At 34.6% G+C, this 20,438-nt stretch overlaps 1 protein-coding gene across 1 annotated transcript; it reads right to left on the bottom strand.

Annotated features, from left to right (window-relative positions):
• Window positions 1-856: 856 nt before the first annotated feature.
• On the bottom strand, window positions 857-1,825 carry LOC141499511 (olfactory receptor 7A10-like). The gene is given in 2 exon segments (XM_074202200.1): window positions 857-1,358; window positions 1,360-1,825. Coding segments are annotated over 2 exon segments (921 nt in total). The 5' UTR covers window positions 1,779-1,825.
• Window positions 1,826-20,438: the final 18,613 nt, after the last annotated feature.

Raw genomic sequence — 20,438 nt, 5'->3', positions numbered from 1 at the left:
CTGAAGTTATTTTAAATGGCTTCCCTTTTTTCTTTTTTTTTCACTTCTTAATTAACTGACCACTAGACTTGTCAATCAATACACCTGCTTCCCCTTCCCCCTCCACTGAAGGATGGAGCCTCCTTGGTTAGAACTAATGACTTTAGGGATGGGGCTTGGAATTGATAAACACCTGTGTAGTCTGAGAAAAAATGGTTGTTCACCCAGCCTCCATCCTCCCCAAACCACTAAGAAGACAGAGGGGTCCCCTATTTTAAACAATGGGGCTAAAACAAGCTTTGGGAGAATCTTACCCTTTCTGCAGTGAAGCAGAGTGAAAAGAGAATTTTCAAAGAGACAGAGAGAAAGCACAGAACTGAGCAAAAGATAGGGTTTGCCCTCCAAGAGTGAGGCAAAGAGAACCTGTTACCAGTAACATTCCCTTCTCTCTTGTTTAAGTTACTAATTTATTTTAATAAATTTGTACATGCATATCTTTTTTTTAAGTTTTTGCAAGGCAATGGGGTTTAAGTGGCTTGCCCAAGGCCACACAGCTAGGTAATTATTAAGTGTCTGTGGCCAGATTTGAACTCAGGAACTCCTGACTCCAGGGCTGGTGCTCTATCCACTGCACCACCTAGCTGCCTGCACATATATACCTTTAAGTTACAAAATTTCCTTCTGTCCTCCCTTCCCACCCCCACCCCCACCCCCAGTGGTGAACAGTCAGGTTAGCATTGTCCATTATGTAGCCGCTGGATGCTTGAGTTCAGTTCTGCCTATGAGGAATCATTATTCAGGGAAAGCACCAATAGAGAATAAACCTGGAGAGCCCTGGGCATCATGTGTGGAAGCCAATGGAGATCACTCCCCATCACTAAGAAGAGGTAGAGCTATAAAAGAGTCTCCTTAAGGCATCCTTTATATCCTTATTTCTTAGGCTATATATAAAGGGGTTCAGCATGGGAGTGACCACAGTATTCATCACTGAGATAAATGAATTCTTCCAGGAAGAGTGGACAGCTGAGTAGCTCAGGTATGGTCCAAGAAGTGTTCCATAGAATAATGAAACAACACAAAGATGAGACCCGCAGGTGGAAAATGCTTTATGCTTTCCCTCACTTGATGGGATTCTCAATATGGAAGCACAAATCTTACTATAAGAGAAAATGATCCCTGCCAAAGGGACAAAAGCCAGCAAGAAGGCTGTAAAATACAGTAAGATGCTATTGATGAAGGTGTCAGAACAAGACAGTTTCAGAAACTGAGAAAGAACACAGAAGAAATGTGCAATGCCATGGCCTTTGCAGAAGGAGAGTTGGGTTGCCATGATGGTGTGGAGGACAGAATTTAGAAGACAACAAAACCAATTCAACTCAAAATTGTGGGCTCATCATGGACACATGGTGCAGAGGGTTACAGATGGCAACAAAACAGTCATAGGCCATCACACTGAGGAGCAAATTGTCCATACATGTGAAAACTAAGAAAAAGTACATCTGGACAAGGCAGCTAGCATAGGAGATGGCCTTGCTTTGTATCAGGATGTTCTCTAGCATCTTAGGAACTGTAGTTGAAACCAAACACAAATCCACAAAGGATAAATTGGAGAGGAAGAAGTACATGGGTGTGTGAAGATGGTGACCAGAACCAATGACCAACATTATAAGAATGTTCCCAACCATAGTAATCATATTTAAGCACAAGATGAACCCCAAAGGAGGCATTTCTAGCTCTGGTTTCTCAGAAAAGCCAAAGAGGAAGAATTCTGAGACCTGTGTCTGATTTGCTGATGCCATGTGAATGATAGGTCTGTGGGAATGAAATGAAATTAATGGAAATAAAAATTCAGACAGCCTTCATCACATAATGTAGAGAACATAGGACAGAGAATTCAAAACTTAGATTTCAATTACAGATCTATCCCTCACTACCTTGTGATCTCAAAAGAGACCCTTCTCTCATCTGAATTTCTTCTCCTAAAAATGAAGGTATTGGATTAAGTAATGCTAAGGCCTCTTCAAGTTGTCATATCCTATTAAGTTCACTACCTACATTAATAGTTTAACATTATATACTGCCAGCAGTAAGTGAAATTTTTTTTTAAAAAAAACTGCTTTTAAGATCAGCATGCTTTGAGCTCAGAAATATACTCTGGGGCCAGAGCTTGGTGAATACAGTTTCAGGTGCCCTTAATGGTGAGGGAAGTAACATGGCAGAACAGCAGGGGAAAAAATTTCAGGACTGAGAGGGAAGAAAAAAGTAGAGAAAGAGTTAACTTTCTGAGTAATGGACCTACTTGGCAATCTGGTGAAGTTTAATGGACTTTTTCTCAGAACAATTTTCAAAAATAACTTTTAAAAATGCTAAATTTCAATTAAGAACTGGATAAATGATTATGTTGTTCTTTTCACCTCGGATAACATGCCCCATGAAATCTATCAAAGATACCATCCCCATCAATGGAAATAGGTAATGGATCCTAGCTTAACATCTCCTAAAATAGAAGGTTATTTAAGGCATGACATATGATTATAATGGAAGTATGATAATGATCCATTATTAGAATGGGCAAAGGAGGAAGAGACCAAGAGTGGAACAAATGAACACTGCTAGAAACATTGCAAGGCTCATGCTAAAGTTCAATGATGCAAACATCTGGGGTTTGGTTGAAACATCATGCAAACATTTTCAGAGTAACAAGTCAAATGAATACGAATTTATCAAGTAACTATGATGTGTCAGGAAATGTGCTAAGCATTAAGTCGGATAAGAATGAATACTTGGAAATTATGGAGGCAAATTTTGGCTCCATATCAAAGACATTTCTAACATTTATATCGGTCCATTAAATGAATAAACTCCCTGAGGAAGTTCTGAATTCCTCATTACTGAAGGTCTTCAAGCAGACACTAAATGAACACTTGTCAGGGTCACTATTTCTCTGACAGGTTTGAAACATTGCTGTTATTTTTGACCACTTCATCCTATCAATAATAAAAATGATAATAATTAGTAATAATAGCTAGAATGTTTATAACTTGAAATTTGCAAAGAATTTTTAAAATATTACCTCATTTGATACTCTTACAATGGTAGGAGCCAATTACTATAATTATTTCCAATTTATAGATAAGGAAATGGAGGCAGGTAGAAAGCAAAAAATACCAGTGCAAGATCATATCTGAACTCAGACTTTTCTAACTCCATGATCAACAATCTAACTATTGCACTACTTCACTGTTGTAAAAACATCTACAAGAACTGATCTATAACAAAATAGGAAGAAACAAAAGAGCAACATTTATACAATACTAAAACAATGCACATGAACAGATACCTCAAGGCAACTTAGAAGCTGTGTAATCGAAAAATCAGCGAAGAAGGTCCATCAGAAAAGATGATGAAGTGAAGGTCATGCTCTCGCATCCAATATCAGATAATTGCCACTGTATTCAGAACTGTTGCTCTTTTTTTCCTTTGTCAGAAGGGATAGAAGGAAGCCTTTCCCTTAATCATAGTGCCTTTCCTTGTGAGACTACTCATTCTAAATTATATTCTGTATACAGTTGTCAAATACATTTGTCCCTCTCTCCATCATCATCCCTTACTGTGAGTTCCTGGAGGATAGGTACTACTTTTTTCTCCCTTTCTTTCTTTTTTGGGCAGGGGGCACTTAGTAAAGTTCCCAGATCTGGTTGCTCAGTTGCTTTCAATAATGTCCAGGTCTTTGTAATACCATCAGGTTGTTCCAGGGAAAGACACTAGAATAGTCTTTTTTCCTTCCCAAGTTCATTTTACAGAGGAGGAAATAAGATCAAGTGCCTTTCCCAGGATCACTCCCTACTAAGAGTCTGAGGTCAACCACCCAGTTGCCCTACTCAGAATTTAATGGGCAGAGAATGAATACTAGGTCACTGCTAAAATGGCTGTCATATAAAGATAAAAGTCATCAATAAAATTTATTTTGAAAAGTCTAAGAATTGGAGAGTCCTTAGAGTTTAAATTCTCAGAATTAGTAGAGACCTTGCAGCAAAAAAAGTGTCTTAGCCATCAGATGATTATCTTCTCTTCAACTCCCTCTTCTTACGCCTATTAGAAAATAAGCCCCAAAGGAGGGCTGTCATCTGCTCATCATCTCAAACAGTGAGTTAATGACAAAGCCAGGTCCAGAACCCAAATTTTAGGATCATACCTTATAGCTGCAAGCAGAGGTTTGCTGGTGCCAGCTCAGACTAGCTTTCAAGAACCAACTGTCAAATTTTCAGTGTATTTAGAGTTAAAAAATAATCAAAGTTAAGTGCTACAAATCAAAGCTTGAGTTAATGTGTTTTCAGGATTGTCTAGATTTTAGAAAGTGATAGAGAAGATGTTAATAACCCAAGTGAAACTTGAAAGTGTGTGAAGTAATGAAATTTCCCCTTGGCACTGATTGTTAAATATTGAAGAGCACACTCTTGGCTATAAGAGATGTTTGTTGTAATGCATATTCCAATTCTAGGACTTGAAGAAATATGGATTAGATAACTTCCATTCATTTTCTTTATTTTTCAGGATTTCCTTGCATACTGACCCTGACATAAATCAATATCACTTTCATCAATAAAAATGGCAATATTAATAGCAACAAGAAATTATAGAATACTTTAAGGTTTGCAAAGCACTGAACCTATTATGTCATTTCCATGAAGATTTTCTCTTATAGCTGTCCATTTAACATTGCTGTTTTCTTCCATTAGGATTTCCAGTTGAGTACACCATACTGGACCTCCCATAACCAAAATGGACACTTCTGGAAAATGAGACTTACTGTGTTCTGGTTGAGGTAGCAATTCTCTGTCTTTTATGGGCTACACATTCCTTCTCTAAAGCATGTGGACATTGCCATGATATGATTTCTATCCATCCTCTCATTCTGTGGCCTCCTTATAACCTTTTCCTTGCCAAGGTACCTAAGACATCTCTCTCCAAGTTTCTAGATTCCTATACAGAGCTCTGCCTTAGATGATAGGAAATGGTCTCAGTTTCCCTGTCAGCTTCTAATAGGGGAGAGAATCCTTGCTTACATTTCCCATTCATCTCTAGAGAATTTTTCCCATTAACGTTTGCCCTTGTGGGCAATTTGTATGGAAGGATATATCAAAGTTCTGTCTCATATAGTCAGGAATTCTCATGGAGCAGCCACGGATGGTGTTGAAAGATCCTAGAACTCTGTCTTTATGGCTACTCAGAAATACTGAGAATAAAAATAGAAATGAATAGTATTACCTTTGTGAATTTGTAGAAGACTATCATATATTTCTTCATGTTAGAGAATTGAAATATATAACCACTAAGATTTTTTAAGATTTTTTTTCCTGGTCCATGTGTCAATGAATCCTCTATCCTGATTACACTGCAGGCTTTAGATTTGACTGGCCCTAACTCTGGCCGTTAGCACAGAAATGTACTAAGATTTACTGCAATGTATTCTCTATTGTCATAAAGAGAAGGAAAATCTATATTTCTCTCATGATTTTCAGTCAAGATATGTCCACAAACATCTCATCTGGTATTATAAAAAATGATAATACTGAAAAGGTCTTATTTCTATCAATATTATATGGCCCATCTGATTCATCTATGTACTGACTGGAAGGTTTAGCATCATCAGGCAAGTATACACCCACTTTCAGTGTAAGATGTAGCTGGAGGAATTAGTCTGTGATCCAAGTTAGTCAATGACCCTGCTTAGACTTAGATGTGAGTCTCATGAATGTGAGTCTAGGACTATTTCTATCAATAATCATTATTTTCCTAAGTGGAGCTAGACTCAGGTCTGGCCTTCACTGTATCATGATCTGGCATGTGCTAAGCTTAAAACTACATTCAAATATTTTTGAGGAAAAATAAACTGCTTTAGGGGCAGCTAGGTGGTGCAGTGGATAGACCACTGGCCCTGGACTCAGGAGGACCTGAGTTCAAATTCGACAGTTGATAATGACCTAGCTGTGTGACATTGAACAAGTTACTAAACCCCTTTGTCTTGCAAAAACTTAAAAAAAAGAATAGACATCTTAGCTTCCCTTGTATTCCTTCTCATTTTCAGTCTCTTTCACCCAAATACTTACTGGGCATCAGGGGTGCCAGTTGACAAGAAGGGCAGGGAAGGCAGTAGATCTGACCCCAAGTGAGCATAAGATCATGACCCCAGGCATAGTGATTGATCTGTCTGGGAGGCATAAATGGGATCACTCTTCATTTGAGATGGATGATTTGTGGGCCTTAATAGTGGAGGGAACAGGGGAAATATGTACACATCCTAGAGTCAGAGAGACTGAATTCCCTCAGCTCTTCATTAGAAAAAAATAACAAATTGCCTTCCCTTCCTCAAAGTAATTCATTTCCCTATGGGCTAAGAAACCCTGGCCAAAAACTTCCCAAGTAAGGCAAAAGTCCAACAATAAAAGGCTGTTTCATGAAGGACTAAATTACATACCAAGCAAATCCTGGATGGCTTCATTGGTTTATTGCAAATTGTGTTCATAATTTGTAGAGAGTTGTTCTAGATGAAGTCTGAAGTCTCTCCCAAGCTAAAAACCTGGATATGTATGAGAGTACGGTCTTAAAAAGCACTTGAAAAGGAGAACATGGATGACTGTTTTTCTATTATATTATTCTACACTAAGCTAAAAAATTATATATACTGGAGAAGCTAAGTCCATTCCAATTCAAACAATTCACAAATAACCTATGATCTACATAATAATGCATTGTGCTCCTTATCACTGAAGTTTTTAGCTAGAATTAGATTAAAAAGTATCATGGTGGACAGTATTATAGATTTTAAGTCTAATGAATAAGTGCCTACACTTGCTACTTTTCTCAGACCATCAGCTTCATCACATGGTAAATCAGTTTTGGTTCTCCAAAGGTTCTTTGCAATATTAACATTCACTATCCTGATTCTAAAATCACATAATCTATGTTCTGTGGTAACTTCCAGCTCTGACATTGTATTTAGATATTCTAAAATTTGCAAGGTTGAACATTGTATATCTTATAGTCCATTTCATTTAAATATCTTTTATTTCTGTGATCCAGTTAATTGTTTGGTTTTGAAAAATTAGTTCAGTGGAGGAACTGGGAAAAGAAAAAGAAAAGGAGGAAAGAAAGAAAGAAAGAAAGAAAGAAAGAAAGAAAGAAAGAAAGAAAGAGGAAAGGAGGAAAGAAAGAAGGAAAGAAGGAAAGGAGGAAAGAAAGAAGGAAAGAAGGAAAGAAAGAAGGAAAGAAAGATGAAGAAGAACAAGAGCAAGAACAAAAAAAGAAAAGAATAAGAAGGGAAATTATAACCAACAAAGATAACTCTTATAAAGTGATACCTTATTCAAACTGAAACGAACCTCAGTGACCACCTAAACCAAATATGAAGTAGAGAAAGACAAGGCAAAGAAAAAGGACTGAAAGGGCAAAAATGTGAATAAATTAAAAAAATCCTAAAAGATGATGTTAAAGGAATGAAAAGTGGAAAGAAGAAAGAGTACATATAGAGAATTACCCCCACTGGATGTCATGAAGTTTGCTAACTAAAGGTACACTGTGTTAATGACTCTTACCTCATTTGCTGATGAATAAGCATGTTCTCTCCCTCCAGTTGACTGTACAATCCTTGAAGTCACAAACCATTTTTTTGCTTTCTAAACCCAGAACTTAGAATAATGTCTTGCATATAGCAAGTGCTCGATAAATACCTATTAAATTAACTTGAATTGTAGACAATAAGACAGGATAGAACTGAATTGATTGTATTGGACTGAATTGAACTGGAATGGGTTGAATTTGACTGAATTGGAAACCAAACTAAACAACACAAACAAAAAAAAATAAGTTAAAAAAGCCTTTAGAATATGATAAATACTACATTCACATTTAAAAAAAAATATTTCTATTTCTTTCCCTTAATCCTAATTCCGCATACTGAAAATCACTAATCTGGAAACATGTTTAACACAAATGTGTATGTCCAATATGAATCTGACTGTTCAACATTTTGGGTAGATAGATGGGAAGGGAAGATAGAAGGAAATTTTGTAACTTAAAAATATACATATGCATTTGGATGAAAGTTGAAAAACTTTCATATCATGTATTTGGGAAAAAAGCATCAACAAAAAAGAAATATCCATACAAATTAAATAATAGCACTTTGATATATTGGAACAAATAAGGAATTATTCTGTGTTTTGGAACAGCAAAAAGGACAGTTTCTCCTAGGGATTAATTTAACTACAGAAAAAATGAAGAAGTATTGTCAGTTTGGAGGAGCAAAAAAGAATATAGAGGGTGAGAAGAGATCAGAAGATTCATAAGAAAAGTAGATTTCTGGAAACAAAGGAAAACCTAGCCTGATGGTATTTTGTACAAATATGTCTTTTTTCACTTTTCATGATTTCTTAGGGATACAGACTAACAGTGTAATTGCCAGAAAAAAGAATTAACAGTTCTATATGCCTTTAGGCATAGTTCCAAAATGTTGGACAGAATGGTCCATATCCAAAGTGGCCCCCATAGAGTTCACAACTCCATCAATGGCGCATTGAGGCCCCGCTTTTCCCAAATGCCCTACAATCTTGATCATTTCTCTCTTCTGGCATATTTCTCAATCTCATAGATGTGAGATATTACCTCATAATTGTTTAAATTTGCTTTTCTCTGCTAGCTAGATAGATTTAGTGCATTTTTTCATATGACTAGTGATAGCTTTAAGTTGTTCATCAGAAAAGTGCCTATTCATATTCTTTGATTATTTGTGAATTGGGGAATGATTCTTGTGAATTTGACTCAGTTTTCTATATATTTTAGAAAAGAGACCTTTATCAAAAACACTGACTATAAAATTTGATTCCAATGTTTCTACTTTATTTCTAATTTTGTTTAAAGTGGTTTTGTTTCTGGAAAAGCTTTTTTAATTAATGTAACAAAAACTATTCATTTTGTATTTTATAATAATCTCTATGTTTTGTTGATCATAAATCTTTCCTCAATCCTTAGCTCTGATGGGTAATCTATCCTTTGCTCTCCTAATTTGCATCACCCTTTATGTCAAAATCCTTTTCCCATTTTGACCTTATCTTGAGATGGGTTGTGAAACATTGATCTTTACCTGGTTTCTATCATATTATTTTCTAATCTCTGTAACAGTTTTTGTCAAATAGTGAGTCCTTATCCCAGAAGCTAAAGTCTTTGAGTTTATCAAACAATAGATTACCGCAATTATTTAGCATTTTGCCTTGTGAACCCAATCTACTCCACTGATCAACCACTCTTTTTTCATAGCCAGTACAAAATAGGTTTTTATGACTGCCACTTTATAGTTAGTTTAAGATCAGGAAAGGCTAAGCCACATTCCTTTGCATTTGTTTTTCATTATTTCCCTTAATATTCTTGACCTTTTGGTCTTGCAGATAAATTTTGTTATTTTTTTGGTTCTATAAACTATTTTTGCCAGTTTGAGTGAAATAGCATTGATTAAGTCAATTAATTTAAGTAAAATAAGCACTTTTATTATATTAGCTAGACTTACTCATAAGCAAACTTGTGTAAGTTCGACTTTATTTCTGTGAAAGGTTTTCTTTTTTTCGCAAAGAAGCTTTTTTTAAAAAAAAAATTGAAGATAGTAAAACTTCTGTCTACATTTAAACTCCACAGTTCCTTTGTGGATATGGATGGTACTCTCCATCACATATTTTAGAATTGTCTTTATTATGTTGCAGAAATCTTCAAGTGCAATATAATTCATCATCACCCCATCTTGCTGTCAGTGTATACATATTGTTCTTCTGGATCTTCTCACTTTATTCACCATCAGTTCTTAAAAATATTTCCATGTTTTTCTGAAGTCCTGTTGCTCATGATTTCTTATAGACCAATAATGTTCCATGAAATTCATATGCCCCAATTTGCTCAGCCATTCCCCAACTAATGGATATTCCCTTAATCTGCAACTCTTTACCATCTTGAAAAATATTCTTGCCATAAATATTCTTGTACATGTGGGGATTTTTACACTTTTTCATGATCTAAGATACAGATTTAGTTGTGGTATTGCTGGATCAAAAGTTATGCAGAGTTTTATTGTCCTCTGGTCATAATTTCAGATTGCTCTCCAAAAGGTTGCGTTAGTTCACAATACATTACTGTCCTAGTTTTCCCACATCTATCCCAACATTTATCATCTTCCTTTTTAGTAATATTATCAAATCTAATATTTTGAGCTCTGAGCTCAGATTCATTTTAAGTTGCATTTCTCTAACTAATAATGATTTAAAGCATCTTTTCATTTGACTATAGATAGCTTTGATTTCTTCATCTATGAATTGTCTTTTCATAGCTTTAACAATTTGTCAACTGAGACTTGAATTCTTATAAATTTTACTAAGTTCTCTACATATTTTAGAAATGAGGCTTTGTCAGAAATGCTAGTTGTAAAAATTGTTTCCCAGTTTACCGCACTCCTTTGGATCTTAACACCATGGAAAAAATCTTTTTTTTTGTGGAAATATCTTTTAATCTAATTAATCTCAAATATCCATTTTGGTTTTTTATTATGTTTCCTCTCTCTTCTTTGGTCATAAATTGCTTCCCTTTTCATAGCTCTGACAGATAAACTACTTCTTGTTCTCCTAATTGACTTATAACACCTTTCCTGTCGAATCAATGCTCCCATTTTTTCAATTAATGTTTTTCATCCATATGCACATGTATATTTTTAAGTTGCAAAATTTCCTCTACTTCCCTTCCTACCCACCTTTCCTCAGTGAGGAAAAATCAGGTTAGCATTATACATACATATTTTTGACAAACATGTTTACAGATAAGTCATTTTTGGTATGAGGAATTAGGATTAAGGGAAAGAGATACATCAGAGAGGATATATATGAAGTGTATATCAGATTCTGAAGGGTTGGGGTTTTTCTTGCTTGGTTTGGTTTTTCTTCTTCTGTATGGGGATAGCATTATCCATAGCTGGTCTAATATGGTTGCCCTAGCTCTCTGAACTGCTGAGAGGACCTGCTTCCATCAAGGTTGATCATCTCACAATATTGTTGTTCATGTGTACAAGTTCTCTTGTTTCTGCTCCCTTTAGTCAGCATCAGATCCCATAAGTCATTCCTTGCCTCTCTAGAGTCCGTCCATTTATTCCATAAACTTCATGTTCCATAACTTGTTTAGCCATTCCCCAATTGATAGACATCCCCTCAATTTCCAATTCTTTGCCACTAAAGAAAGAGCTGCTACCATTATGTTGGGACATGTAGGCCTTTTTCTAATTTTTATAATTTCTTCTGGATATAGATCTAAAATTGGAATTGCTGAGCCAAAGGATATGAAGTATTTTTGCTCTTTGGACATAGGTCCATATTGCTCTCCAGAATGGTTGGATCCATTCACAACTCCACCAGCAAGGCATCAACATCCCAATCCTCCCACAACTGCTCCAGTATTGATCATTTTCTCTTTTTCTCATGTTGGTCAATCCAATATGTGTGAGGCGATACCTCATTTGTTGTTTTAGTTTGCATTTCTCTAATTAATAATGATTTGGAGCATTTTCCCATATGATTATATCTAGCTTTAATTTCTTCATTTGAAAACTGCCTATTCATATCCTTTGACCATTTATCAATTGGGGAATGATTTGCTACCTATATATTTTAGAAAAGACCTTTATCAGAACTCTTCAATTGTTTGCCAGCTTTTGGCTTTCCTTCTGATTTTGGCAGTACTGATTTATTAGTGCAAAACTTTTTAAGTTAATATAGTCAAAATGATTCATTTTTCAGTTTATAATGTACTTTAATTCTTTTTGATCATTAATGTATCTCTTTCCATAGATCTGATAGATATTTCTTGTGTATTTCTTGATCTATTATCTGTGGTGTCACCCTTTATGCCTAAATCTTATATCCATTTTGACTTTATTTTGGCGTAGAATGTGAGTTGTGGGTCTATGTCTAATTTTTGCCATACTATTTTCCAATTTTCCCAATATTTTTTGTCAAATAGTGAGTGCTTATCCCAGAAGTTGATGTCTTTGGGTGTGTCAAATAGTAGATTGCTGTAGTCATTTACTGAGGTTTCTTTTGAACCAATCCTAATCCATTTATCCATTACTCTGTCTCTTAACCAGTACTAGGCAGATTGGATGACTACTGCTTCATAGTATTGTTTTAGATGTGGTAGAGCTAGGCCACCTTCCTTTGCATTTTTTTCAACAGTTCTCTTGCTGTTCTTGAACTTTTGTTGTTCCAGATGAATTTTGTTACTATTTTTTCTAGCTGGTAAAGTAAATTTGGTAGTTCGATTTATAAGGCATTGAATAACTACTTTAATTTGTATAGAAGTATCATTTTATTATACTAGGTCGACCTAACCATGAGGAATTGACATGTTTCCAGTTATTTAGATTTGACTTTATTTGGTTGAGAAGTGCTTTATAATTGCATAATACAGTTTCTGGGTTTGTTTTTGGAGATAGGTTTCCAAGTGTTTAATGTTGTCTCTAGCTACTTTAAATGGAATATTGCTTTCTATCTCTTTCTCTCGGGTTTTATTGTTAATATATAGAAATGATGATGACTTTCTTATGTGGGTTTATTTTATGTCTTGCTACTTTGCTGAATTTGTTAATTGTTTCAAGGAGTTTTTAGGTGATTTTCTTAGGTTCTCTAAGTATACTATCATATCATCATATCATCTGCAAAGTGTAAAATCTTTGGTTCTTCATTGCCAATTCTGATTCCTTCAATTTCTGTTTTTCTTTACTGCTACACCTAGCATTTCTAATACTATTTTGAATAGTAATGGTGATAATGGGCATCCTTGTTTGACCCTTGATTTTATTGGAAATGCTGAGTTTATCCCTTTACATAAACTCTTTGTTGATGTTCTAGATAGATACTATTTATTATTTTAAGGAAAATTCCATTTATTCCTAAACTTTCCAGTATTTTAATAGGAATTGAAGTATTTTATATGAGGCTTTTTCAACATCTATTGAGATAATCATGTGATTTCTGTTGCTTTTGCTATTGACATGTTCAATTATGCTGAGTGTTTTCCTAATATTGAACCATCCCTGCTTACCTGCTATAAATCCTACCTGATCATGATATATTACTCTAGTAATAATTTGCTTTAGTATCACTGATAACATTTTATTTGAAATTTTTGCATCAATATACATTAGAGAGATTTATTGGTCTATAACTTTTCTTTGTTTTGGTTCTACCTGGTTTAAGTATCGGCACCATTTTGGTGTCATAAAAGGAGTTTGACAGATCTCCTTCCTCCCCTATTTTTTAAAAATAGTTTATTTATAATAGGAATTGTTCCTTAAATGTTTGGTAAAAATCACTTGTAAATCCATTTGGCCCTAGAGATTATTTCCAATGAATTTATTGATGGTTTCTTCAATTTCTTTCCCTGAAATGTGGTTATATAAGTAATTTATTTCTTTTTCTGTTAATTTGGTCAGTTTGTATTTCTGTCAATATTCATCCATTCACTCAAGTTATCCAATTTATTGGCATACAGTTAGGCAAAGAAGTTCTGAATTATCTCTTCAATTTCCTCCTCATTTGTGGTTGTCACCCTTTTTATTTTTGATACTGGCAATTTGGTTGCCATTTCTTTTTATTAAACCAAATTAATCAAACATTTGTCTATTTTATTGGCTTTTTCATAAAACCAACCCTTAGTTTTATTTATGAGATCAATGGCTTTTTTTTGCTTTCAATTTCATTAATCTTTCCCTTGATGACACTAATCTTTCCCTTGATAACACTGCTCTCATTCTGACCTTATCTTGATATAGGGTGTAAGATGTTCATCTATGACTGGTTTCTACTTTCTTTTACTTGAAAAGAAAGATAAGTTTCTAAACTCAACTGGGTGTGTATTAAGCCCTCTTTGAATCAAATCAAATGAGAGTAAAATTCACATGACTATCATCCACTACTTTCCCTTTAATGGAGTATAAAATATTTCCTTTATTTGTACCACTTCATGTGGTACAATTTCATTTCCCCATTTTACTGCCCCTTTCTGCCTGTCACTTTTTTAATGTCTTAATACACTTTTGAATCATTTAATCTAATCATGGACATAACAAGGATGTTCATAGTTTCATCTATGTATGTTCCCTCCAATAGAATTACCAGTTTCAAGAGTTGTGAGATTCTTCATCCCAGGTAAGAATTTAACCAGTTTAATCTTAGTGAATAGCAGTCTTTTCCTTTTCCCCTGCTTATATTTCCCTCTTTAATCCCTGTTTAAACATCAAATTTTCTGTTCACCCCTGGCCTTCTCATCAGAAAATTTAATTTCGATAAAGGTCTATCTTTTCCTCTGGAAATGAAAGTTCAGTTTTGCTGGATAGTTGATTCTTGGTTATAATTCAAGCTCCCTTGCATTCTGGAATATCACATTCCAGACCCTTTGATCTTTTAATGTTGATGCAATCAGGTCCTGTATAATCCTGACTATGGTTTCTCAGCATTTGAATTGTTTCTTTCTGTCTGTTCACAGGATTGTCTCCTTGATCTGATAATTATGATGTTTGGTTTTAATTTTGGGGGGTATTTTTATTTTGAGATCTCTTTCAGGAGGTGATAAAAATATCATATATCCCCTCTAACTCGAACATTCCAGGATGGTGTGATTTTAGAAGGATAAACAAAAGCAATAAGATCATTATGGTAAAATTAATAAATATCTTAAATTTATAAATTTTACCTTAGTCTTCCTACAGTAAAGGAAGGATTTCTAAAGGCTATGTCAACTGAAGGAAGCTACTTTAGGTCTAATCATACCTGAATGATTTGAGTATGAGTTCAGGGACAGTGTGTACTTTTAAGGGCCATTTTAACTGAGTACAATGAGCATAAACTGCAAAGAATAGCAGATGACCAATATATTTAATCTCTGATTTGTTATGAAAACCATCTATTAAAATATTAAAAGAATAGGAGCAAAAAGGGTGGAGGGAACCTCTCCAGCAGCAAGATCTAAGATCAGTTTCTTTTACTCCCCTAACACAATGCAATCAAACTCACAATAAAATAGAATTAAACACTTACTTTCTATTTTTATAGCAAGCTGATATTTTCAAAAAGGACAAAAAGAGCTACTGTCCTCAAGTAGTTCATATTCTAATGGAGGAGACAATTATAAATAAAATAAATGCATGCAGATTATATAAAGGGAGTGGAAAGGAATCTCAAAGGGAAGGTATTATCAACTAGAGGAACCAAAAAAGACATTCTTCTAAAGTATTCCAAATGATTCTATAATCAACCTAAGGAAACTTAGAGGAAGAGGTAAGGAAGGGGACCATTTTGAAGGAAAGCCAGTGAGAATTCATAGAGATAGTAGATGAGGGTTCATCATGGTCAAGAAATTCCTTACTCAGAGCATCTGGGAGTAGACAACTGACACCCCCAGCAAAGACTGTCCAGAGAAATCCTTTGGAATTTCTAGCCATGATGACCTAGCCCAGATCATCTGGATTGTGGATGTGAACAACCCAAATAAAGCCCCAGGTAAAGAGGGTGGGCAGTTGACATCTCCAACAGAGATTAAATCCGGCCTCAAACACTTAATAATAATTACCTAGTTGTGTGGCATTGGGCAAGCCACTTAACCCCATTTGCCTTGCAAAATCCTAAAAAAAAATATAGTCAATTATGCTGAGTGTTTTGCTTTTATTGAATCATTCTTGCATTCCTGATGTAAATCCCACCTGATCATAATGATTTATCCAAGTGATAAATTGCTGTATATCTTTGCTAATATTGCATTTAAAATTCTTGCATTGATTCTCATTTATATATAATTTTCTTTCTCAGTTTTGGCTCTTCCAGGTTTAGGTATAATCACAATATTTGTGACATGAAAGAAATGTAATGGGATTATTCCTTTGCTTACTTTGTCAAATAGTTCATAGAATATAGAAAATTAATTGTTCTTTTAATGTCTGGTAGAATTAAATTGTAAATCCCTTGGACGCAGGAGAGTTTTTCTTAGGTAGTTCATTAATGATTTGTTAAATTTCTTTTTCTAAAATTAGATTATCCAACATCTGTCCAAGATGGCTGAGAGAAGAAAGGCACTGTTTTAAGCTCTCCTAACTTACCCTCAGAACCAATATGAATCAAGTCTTAACAGATATTGGATCAGCAGAACCCACAAAAGAACAGAAGGAAATGTCTTCCTGCAAGGCCTGTCATGGGGGAGCATGGGTGTGTCCAAGATAGAGAGTAGAGACCCAAAACATGAGCAGCAGGATTACTCAAAGGATAAACCTGAGAACCATAGCAGTGGAGATCGAAGCATTTTTGGTGTGCATGGTGAGAAGACTGGGAGTGCTTCAAGGGCTGAACTGGGAGAACTCTGGCATGGCTGCCTAGGACACCCATATGAGCAATGTGGCTTGAATTGAGCCTAAACAGAGTGACCCACCAGCACTCCTACAACCCCATCCAGCCATATCCCTCTAATCTCCTAACATCTAAAATCCACAACACCCCCTTTTTCCAGATGAATCCCCAACATTCCTGTATGAGGGCTTAGCTTTCTCCAGTACAAACATAGAAATAGACCCAGTTGTTCACACTCTTTCTCAAAGCCTTGGTGTGGGTAGCAGGACTTCCCCAGTGCTGACTATCCAGGCAGAACCTCTGGAAATTCCAGCCCTGATGACCTAGCCCAGTAACTGGGTTGCCTGAGGACAGCCCAGATCCTATCCCTGGCCTAGAGAGCTGATATTCCCAATACAGACAATTCAGAGAAAGTTTGTAGCATTCTTTACTGGTTAATCCACTAAGCAACCCCCTGGAGTTTCTAACACCTATAAGCAAGGCCTCAAGTATTTTTGATTCTTCAAGTCTGTGAACTAGCCCCTTCCTCAACACAAGACCCTAGGGAAAGTTAATATCCTAAAATGAAAAAAGGCCAGCAAAACAGGATCTATTGAATGTTACCTTGGAGATAAAGATACTAATTCAGAACATGAAGGTAGAAGGAGTGCTAAATATGAAGATTCAAAGGAAAATATGAAAATATGAAAATGGAAAAATTAGGGGAGAAAAGCAAGAGAAAATTAACATCTTATGACAGAAAATGACAGAAGAAAACAAATCCTTTAAAAATGCAATTCTATAAATGCAAAGAGAAAACAATTCTCTCAAAGACACAATTGAGCAAATGGGAAAAGGTAAAAACTATTTAAAAACAAAATTGATCAAATGGAAAAGATTCAAAAACTACATAAAGAAAATATCTCTTTGAAAAATAAGAAATTAGTGGAAGCTAATGAGACACTAGGAATCTTTTAAACAAGATCAAAAACTGAAAAAATAGAAGAAAATATAAAATATCTCATCGCCAAAATAATTGACCTGGAAAATAGATCCAGGAGAGACAAATTAAGATTAAAAAAAAAGAGCCTGACCTACATTCTTCAGGATATAGTTAAGGAAAACTGCCCTGATATCCTGGAATCAGAGAACAAAATAGTCAATGAAAGAATGCATAAATTCCTGTTTGATGGGAATCCTAAAATAAAAACACCAAGGAATATTGTGGCCAAATTCCAGAATTATCAGATCAAGAAGAAAATCTTGCAAAAGGTCAGAAGTAATTCAAATACATAGGAGCCAGTTAGGATTACATAGAACCTGGCTGCATTAACATTAAGGGATCAAAAGGCCTGGTATATGATATTCCACAGAGCAAGAGAGCTTAGATTACAACCAAAAATCAATTATCCAGCAACTGAACCTTCTCTTTCAGGGGAAAAGATGGACATTTAATGAAATAGATGACTTTCAAATTTTCCTGATGAAAAGACTAGAACTGAACAGAAAGTTTGAACTTCAAATGGGAGACTCAAGAGATACATGAAAAAGTAAAAAAGGGGAAAAGAAAGACTACTATGCAATAAGATTAAACTTGTTACATCCTTACCTGGGAGGAAGATTTTCATAACTCTTGAGAATGGTAATCCTTTAGAGGAAATTGACTTAGGCTGAAGGTATGAACAGTCATGGTATATCCATGATATTGGCAGAATAATTTTTTAAAAATTATTTCACTAAAAAAGGGGAGGGAATTGAATGAATAAAATTGCATATTATTAAGAGGTACATCAGAAGGAAATAAGGGAGAAGGTGAGAACCACCTGAATTCTACCCTCATTGTATTTGACTCAGAGAAGTATTAAAACTTAATGATAAACTGCAGAAAGGCAGAAATATTGAATACATCTTTCATAATGCAATAGAAATCATATGCAGTACTGGACTAGGGATATACAGACTCAAAACTAATTGGAAACTAAATAACCTTATTTTAAAAAATGAGTGGATTAAATAACAAATTAAAGGAAGAATTAATTATTTCATACTAAATAATGACAATAATGAAACAACACACCAAAACCTATGGGATTCACTCAAGGCAGCTGTCAGAGGATATATAATATATTTAAATGCTTATATGAATAAATTACAGAAAGAGGAAATCAATGAACTAAATATGCAACTAAAAATAGAGAAAGAGCAAATTAAACCCCCCCAATTAAATACCAAATTAGAAATTCTAAAAATTAAAGGAGAAATTATTAAAATTGAAAATAAGAATACTATTGAACTAATAAATAAAACCAAGAATTGGTTTTATGAAAAAAAACAATAAAATTGATAAACCACTGGTTAATTTGATTTAAAAAAATAAAAAAGAAAAGAAAATTGCTAGTATCATAAAAGTATCATAAAAATTGCTAGTATCATAAAAGAAAAAGCTGAACTGACCAAAAATGAGGAGGAAATTAAAGTAATAATTCAGAATTATTTTGCCCAACTCTATGCCAATAAAGAGAAATCTCATTCAAATAACTACAGACAGTATAATATACCTGGGAGTCTATCTTCCAAGGCAGATTCAAAAACCTTTTGAAAATATTTACAAAGCACTTATCACACAAATAAAATCAGATTTAAATAACTGGGCAAACATCAACTGTTCATGGATAGGTTGAGCAAATATAATGAAAATGAAAATTCTACCAAAACTAAATTACCTGTTTACTGCCCTACCAATCAAAATTCCAGAAAATTACTTTAATGAGTTAGAAAAAGTTGTAATACAAATGGAGAAATAAAAAGTCAAGAATTTCCAGTGATTCAATGAAAAAATTACAAAAGAAGGTGGTTTAGCCTTACCAGGTCTAAAATTATACTGTAAAACATCAGTCAGCAAAATTGTCTGGTATTGGTTAAGAAATAGAGTGGTGAATCAGTGAAATAGATTAGGTGCAATAGAAGGAAATGATTATAGTAATCTTCTGTTTGATAAACCCAGAGTCCAACTATTGAGATAAAAACTCTCTCTTCAATAAGACTATTGGGAAATTTGAAAGTTAGTATGGAAGAAACTTAGATTACACCAACACCTCACACCCTATACCAAGATAAGATCAAACTGGATATAGAATTTAGACATAAAAATCAAAATTATAAGCAAACTTGTAGTTTACTTGTCAGAGCTATGGAAAGGGAAGCAGTTGATGACCAAGGAAGAAATGGAGAACAGCATTAAAAACAAGCTAAATAATTTTCATTACATTAAATTAAAAAGCCTTTGCACAGATAAAACCACTGTAACCAAAATCAAAAGAAATGTAGTAAATTGGGAAATAATTTTTACAACTAGTATTTCTGACAAAGGACTCATTTCTAAAATATACAGAGAATTGAGTCAAATTTTCAAAAATAAAACCATTCCCCAATTGACAAATGGTCAAAGGATATGCAAGGGTATTTTACAGATGAGGAAATCAAAGCAAGCCACAATCATATGAAAAATTGCTCTAAATCACTAATTATCAGAGAAATGCAAATTAAAGCATCTCTGAGATACTATCTCACACCTCTCAGACTGGTCAATATGACCAGAAGGGACAGTGATCAATGTTGGAAGGGATGTGGGAAATATGGGACACTAATACATTATTGGTGGAACTATGAATTCATCCAACCTTTCTGGAGAGAAACTTGGAATTATACCCAGACAGCAACAAATATGTGCATACTCTTTGATCTAGCAATACCACTACTGGGTCTATAACCAGAAAAGATTTTGAAATAGGGTTAAAACATCACTTGTACAAAAGTATTCATAGCAGTCCTGTTTCTAGTGGCAAAGAATTAGAAATTAAGTAAATGTCTTTCAGTTGGGGAATGGTTTAACAAACTGTGAGATATATATGTCATGAAACACAGTTGTTCTATTAGAAGACAGGAAAGATGGGAATTCAGGGAAGTCTGGAAGGATTTCCATGAATTGATGCTGAGCAAGATGAGCAGAACCAGAAAAACATTGTATACCCTAACAGCAACATGGGGGCAATGACCAACCTT

Source organism: Macrotis lagotis, chromosome X (assembly GCF_037893015.1).
Source record: "Macrotis lagotis isolate mMagLag1 chromosome X, bilby.v1.9.chrom.fasta, whole genome shotgun sequence".
In the NCBI taxonomy this organism is placed as follows: domain Eukaryota; kingdom Metazoa; phylum Chordata; class Mammalia; order Peramelemorphia; family Peramelidae; genus Macrotis; species Macrotis lagotis.
This window is presented reverse-complemented; position numbering and strand designations above follow the sequence as displayed.